Genomic DNA, 7,118 nt, shown 5'->3' with positions numbered 1-7,118 from the left:
ATTTAATTCTCTTCTCGGAATTTCAGATTGGAAATGTTCCAACGCGAAATTCGTTTGCAAATGCTTTTTCATTTCCTACGTCCGTTTCCATATTTGCTTCTCCTTTTTTTGCTTTTCATTCATTACAGTTTCACTTTGATCAGCACACTCATCCAAAGTGCAGTCGGTTATTTAGAAACTGCAATTTACTTAATGTCGATTCAATTTCAAATTGTTGCGGACGCTATTCTTGTTGCTAACAACGCTACTGTTGTTGCTAATGACGCCACTCGTGTTGTTAAGGATGCTAGTTTTATCACTAAGGACGCTATTCTGATTTCTGAAAACGTATTTGCAAAGATTGTTTAGCAAAATCAAGCAGCAACATATAATACTACTAAAATATCATAATTACACAAATTTAACAATTTTTATTGGCCTATATTTAGATTCATAGTTCATATTTTTATTTCCAATTCCTAGAATTTTAATTAAAATTTGATGAAATTACATTTGCAGCAAAATTATATGGAAAATCTGGAATTTGATGGTAACACAATAGTAAATTATATTAATATTGCACGTCGTAAATGCAAATACAAAGAAAATTCATGCTAATTTTAAAGTTAAACACGAATTTACGGGAGCAATAAAACGAACTAAAATATACTTCTTGTTTTCATCAATACACACACACACCCCACATTCAACCCCTACAGGTATCAGTTGTATTAAGGAGATTAGTATAAAAATAAGGGCTTTGGAAATTGTTTAGCACAGTTTATCGCAAACATTAGTTGCAGTTACATGAAGCAAATAATTTATACTCAATATGACCAATATTTCCAAACTATGTGGAAAACGAAAATAAAATCCATTCACAGGATATGGCAATGGTAAGGTTGTTATTGTTGTTAAAAAATAGTGTGTTGAAAGGAAAGGAGGAATAATTGTTTATGTCACTATGTTATAAACAATTACATTTCTGGACGGGTTATGCAAGAAAAAATCCGGAATTATACAGAGGAAGACATTAAACATACTTGTAGAATTATTCAATAAAAAGGGGGAATTCAGGAATGCCAGGAATATTGAAAAAATTAAGGATCAGATTGGAAATATGAAGAAAAAAGTGGAAGTGGTGACAAGTCAAAGAGATATAGAAAACATGAGGAGAGAAGTGGACAACAATATACGAATTGCAAAACTGTAAGAGGAACACATGATAAAAATGATGAAAGCAGTGCAGATGATGAGAGAGAATGCTGACCAAATGAAGAAGATGAAGGAATAGTAATTGGAAAGAGAGAAAGAGTTGGATTTGCAAATTGCGAATATGAGAAAAGGGCAAAAAGAAAAGGAGGAAATGGCACGTAAGATCATACAAGAAGCGAATGAGAAGAAACGTAAACGACAAGAGGAGGAAGAAGCGAAACTAATCGAAGAGTTTATTATATACAGAGAAGAAGGTAAAAAGTAAAAGAAGGAAAAGTAAGAGAAGGTTAAGAAGATGGAAGAATTAGCAGACATTATCCCAACAAATAGAACAAAACTTGTTGAATACATAGTTAATCATCTCTGCTAATTATGTGATATATTTTAAATGGTTTTTTATACTTAATTTCTTGCAAGATTTTTTTCTTTTTCATATTTCAGGAGTTTTTTTTTAATTTTCAGTTTATATTTACATTATTATAAAGGGTGTCCCAAAATTAACGCAAGAATTAAATAGAATACACAGTTTTTAGTCTTTAGATTATGTTTTTTTTTTGGGTTGCCAACACTTCATTGCAAAAATGGCGGAAAATTCAAATTTTGCGTTAATTTTGGGACACCCATTATTTAGTGCAGTATTACAAATTAAATGTGAGTACAAAGTGTGAACATAAAGAGCAGCAAAAAATTATAGTTGCATTTCATAATCTACTTACTCTATAATTATAAATGTATAATCATAATAAACAATTAAATTTATCGACGATTTGTGGAGACGAACGTATGGAATTATACAGAGGACAGCGTTTGATGTCCTCATAAAACTTCTTATACAAAAAGAGAAATTGAATAATGTCAAGGAACAAATGAGAAAATGATACTACGACAGAAGAGAGAATTAATTCAATTTGCTTTAAATTGACAAATAGAAAAACACCCCCAATTAAGACAAAGAAAGAAAAATTGATTAGAGAAGAGTAATAATAGTGAATATGAAGAGAAAAGAAAAGGAAGAAATGTGCCAACAAGATGCCAGGCAAATCGAGAAAAAAGTATTTCAACTAGAAGAAAATGTTGTTAGTAACATAAGTAAACATAAGAATGCGAGGAAGACAGTAGAATTAGACTAATGAACTAATGAAATTTGTACATTTGTTAATACTAAAAATTTCAGTCACACTCTACAGTTTTATTGTTTATAAAACATCATTCAGTAACCAAGGCATTATTAATACAATTTTCTGTCTATTAAAGAGACTGTTGATAAGTTGTTGTTAATAACGCTACTCTTGTTGCTAATGGTGTTATTGTTGTTACCAATGACTCTACTCTTGTTGTTAATGACGCTGAACAAATTGTTGTTGTTAATGACTTAATGATACTAATGACGCTGCACTTGTTGCTAACAATGCTACTTTTGTTATTAATGACGCTACTTTTTTTTTTGATTCGAAATGGTTCAATCTTTATTGAAATATTTCGACAGTAGTTGATAGACCGCATAGACGGAAAATGCAGAGAGGGTATCGAACGTATAGATTCGTACCATTATTTCTCCGGTTCATTTCCTGCTGAGAGGCGATCGGATCTGCATGAAATCCCGGAAATCGGACTCCGTTCCACAAGTGAATTGATCCTCTTCGTCCTCCTGCTACGACGACTCGTTCGGTCGACTTCGGTCGAAAAAGGAAGGAAGGAAATTAAACGCAATTTCGAGTTTAAATTTCGCTCTCAATTTGATTCTCAAAATCAAAAATTTAACATCATTTTTCTTTCAACTGTAAAATGAAAAAAATCTTAAAATAAAACATAGTAAGATTAAGATAAAAAAAAGTAGTTATAACAATAATGAAAATAATATGTTATTTTTTACGATAATAAAAATGCATAAAGTAAAATCACTTCCTGGTAATTAATACTAAAACGCCTGTTTGTTATTAGGATTACGATTTTAATTTAAACTGAAAATGGTGTTTCGAAGCGCTCGAAAGCTGAAGGATAATCCTGTTGTTCTTTCGATTTTGCTGTTTCATTTTATAATACATACACAATTTCATTATTTTAAAAGAAAATTACGTGAAAACTGCAAAAGATACAAAAAAAAAATATCTTAAGATAATTTTATCCTTAAAGTTTTAATTTGTATATTTATGTACAGATTCTTAGTATTAGTTATGTAGTGCATATAATAGCTTTCGAGAAATATTATAATTCATTAAATTTAATATTCTTTTAATTTTATATAGTTTTAGCTTTAATTTGCACATTTGTATGTTATTTAATTCTTAGTAATATTTAAGTAGCGCAATAAAATGTAAAGTGAGAAACTTTGATAATTATTACATCAATTTCGAAACGTTATAATTCCAAAACTACAAATGCTACAAATTCAAGTTTACACTCATTTTATACCCTCTAATGTGTTATTGTGTACATAGTTTGAAAGATATACACGTAAACTTAAACTATTTTTTTCTTTGTTAATGCTACAAAATTTCATCAATTTTGAAAGCGTTTAATTCACAAACTACGAACACTAGAAACATAATTTTACACTCATTTTGTTCCCTACAATTCTAGCTTTAATATTTATGCATCATTCATAAATTGACCCTTTCACCTCCTCCCCCCGTGCGCCTCATCGATTATGCTCTCTGGTCTTACGATTCTGGTCTCGTCTTGTTCATATAACTTCTGCATGATTAGGTTCATGAATTTTGCCCAACGAAGGGATTCTAATTGCAATTGACTGCTCTTTAATGCAAAATCCCGCATTTCGTGCAGATCGCACTTCCCCTACCGGAAGCTATTACACACTTCGATAGAAATTTGTAAAAAAAAAAATAGTTTTTCTACAAATTTTTTCATTTCATTCTTTAATTTTTTTCTATAAAGTGAAATAGTAAATGAGTTTCTGTCTTCAATTGTGCAATTATTTAACTCTCTTCTTCGCAAGTTCGCTTCCTTTACGAAACCGCCAAAAGTTGAACTAACTTCTTTTCGCAATTAAATTCTCTTCCACTTCAATAATTGTTTTTCTCTCTTTTTTTTTTAGGTGCAACCGATAACACACATCCTGCACGGCCTCCATCAGCAGCAGCAGCAGCAGCAATCCTCGAGCAGGGAGAACCTCCATCAAACTTTCCTGCAGGTCAGTGTTCACAATTTTTATTTATTTATTTCGCGTCTTCATTTCTAAACGAAGAGTTCAATCGATGGATGTTTCGTTGAGCTGTAAATGGTTGTAGATGGCGCCACGTGTCGAGTCCTGCAGGATTCGCGCCATCGTTGCCGTTCGAAAGTTCGTCGCTGGATTCATAGATGGCGATACTTGTATATACCCAGAAATTATTTTTTCTTATGGGTTTCCATTCTTTGAAATTAATTATTACTTGAAAGGCACACATTCTCATGCAATAATTATTAATTGTTTGTGATTAATGAAATATGATGGGCGAGCGAAGCGAGTCCTGAAAGGCGACTGTAGTCATGAAGAGTAGCTACGAATACAAAAATTTAAACCTTTTTCAGGACTCGCCCAACAGAAGAAATGGTAATGTATTCATTTATTGTTTAAGAAAAGTTGATGGGCGAGCGGAGCGAGTCCTGAAAGGCAACTGTTTCCATTGTCATTATCTAACTAAATGTTTGTAAGGCACAGATTCTTACTTTGTTAGCAAGGTGATATACACATTATAATTACCCTTTTTGTATAATCAAAAAGTTACTTTATACATTAACGAGTTTGATAATTATTTAGTGTTGGTAATATTGGGTTGGGGCGGAATACGCCACTTTAGCTACTGGGGCAGTTACTTTAGCTACCAAAGGATTGGGACAGCGGTGTACTCAATGGTCCTCTTGAAGCCGTCAGCATCAACGAGACATTCCTCAGCAACCTTGGTTACTACTGGGTCTTAGCAACTAAAGGGGCGGAGTAAGTGGTAATTGGGGCGGAGTAAGTGGTAATTGGGGCGGAGTAAGTGATAATTAGGGCGGAATAGACCAAAGGGGCGGGAACGGCGCTGGCTGCTTCCAAAAGAGCGGCGAAAGCCACGAACTACAGGAGCAAAGCGTACGCGATTAATTGGTTGGATCTCGATTAGCAGCAGCAGCAATTTACCTTGAATGCCATTGTCGCTCCGTTTGATGATGGTTCCAGAGGATTGATAGTGCAGAGCTGCTGCGTCTCTTGTCCGATCGATAACTGATGCCCGCATTCATCCGAGCCGAACGTATTTGTACGCCTCTGCTCCACATTCGCTCGTTCCTGCGTTGCATAATCTGCACCCGTTTTACTGTCAACAAAGTCGACAAACTCGATTCACACATCCATTTATTTATTCTACATTTATCAATTATACAACGACAGTCGCTTTCTTCCGCCGACTGAAAATTTGGATCGACATCAAAGTCTCAAACGTTCTCGTTGCATCATCAAGTTAATTACTTTAATAATGCTCTTACCTTTCGATTTCTGCACGAAACACTTCAATGTGATATAACATAATTAAGTTTCAAAACCATTAAAGATCGATTTCAATATCGATTATAAAATTTATAACTTGTACAGTGGAACCTCTCTTAACGAGTTTAATTCGTACCAAAATTTCCTGATTTTTAGTGAAACATATTCAAAATTACAATAATATGTGTACACAATTCGGGGCTTCTCTTCTCATCATCACTCGTTATGCGAAACGTCGCTCGTTTTTCTTACAATTAATTTTGCTCGTTATGCGAGGTTCCACTGTAACATAACACGTCATCTAATTCTTCCATTTCCCTAGTCTTCTTAACTTTCCTTGTGTTACTAATAACTTATTCTTCTGTTTGAAATAAATTAATCTCTATTTATCTAGTCTCCTCTTCCGTTATTTTATCTTTCTCTTCGTTTTATTATCCATTTCTCCTCTTTCTTATTGGCACACGTTCTCTTTGTTCTATCCTCATATTCGCGATTTGTATATATAACTTTTTCTTTTCATTTGGAAGATTTCGACTTTGTACATACTCTGATATATGTTCTTTGATTGAACTAATGTGTTTGTCGTTATTTATCTTGTATATAGAATTATTTGACTACTGTTACCGTAAAATCGAGGAAAGTTTAAAAACAACTTTCATCGTTTTCAGGTCTCGAATCGCTTCATAAAGTATATATTTGATTAGGGTCTATATCGCAAGCCCGACAACCGAAAGACCGTCTATTGAAATCCCGACTGTATCGAAATCCCAACTATATCAAAATCTCGACTAAATCAAAATCCCGACAACCATAAAAATGTTATTGTAGAAATATTTAATAATAAAAGACACTGTCGGGATTTCGATATAGTCGGGATTTTAATTATATAGTAGATTATGATGGGCGAGTGAAGCGAGTCCTGAAAGACAACTATAAACTTTTTGCAACTCCTTGCTGTTCTTTAGATTCACACATTGCATTCACATGTAAATACAATAATATAAATATAAACTGAAAATAAAAACTCCTGAAATATGAGAAAGAAAAAATGTAGCAAAAGTAGGTAAAAGAAAACTGCAAAACTGAAACATGTTTGGGTAAAAATATGGAAGAAATTGATGTTTAGGTTTTATAATGTTTAATTTGTGTTTCTTAAAAAATAAATAATAATGAAGTTGATTTAGATTTAGTGATGGTAGTATTGGGCTGGGGCAGCGGCGTAACCGACTGGGGCGGCGATCTTAGCTACCGGGGCAGCGTAAGCTACTGGAGAAGCAGCGTAAGCTACTGGGGCAGCGGCGTAAGCTACTTTGGCTACTGGGGCGGCGGCGTAGTGGACTGGGGTAGCTACTTTAGCAACAACTGGGGCAGCTACTTTGACGCCCAAAGGTTCACGGTGGACTACAGCGTTGAATCCGTGGATTGGGTCAGCGGTGTATTCTACAGTCCTCTTGAA

General features: G+C 33.9%; 1 protein-coding gene across 1 annotated transcript in view; it reads right to left on the bottom strand.

Moving 5' to 3' along the window:
* Positions 1-6,813: 6,813 nt before the first annotated feature.
* LOC108560980 (cuticle protein 21-like) overlaps positions 6,814-7,118 on the bottom strand; it is a 595-nt gene continuing 290 nt past the window's right edge. The window contains exon 3 of the mRNA XM_017918720.1: positions 6,814-7,112. Coding sequence (XP_017774209.1) covers positions 6,849-7,112 — 264 coding nt within the window. The 3' untranslated portion in view covers positions 6,814-6,848. The remainder of the gene's footprint in view (positions 7,113-7,118) is intronic.

This window comes from Nicrophorus vespilloides, unplaced genomic scaffold, assembly GCF_001412225.1.
Source record: "Nicrophorus vespilloides isolate i.1.1-1 unplaced genomic scaffold, Nicve_v1.0, whole genome shotgun sequence".
Classification (NCBI taxonomy): Eukaryota; Metazoa; Arthropoda; class Insecta; order Coleoptera; family Silphidae; genus Nicrophorus; species Nicrophorus vespilloides.
Note: the sequence above shows the minus strand (reverse complement) of the source record. Positions and strands in the feature narration are given on the sequence as shown.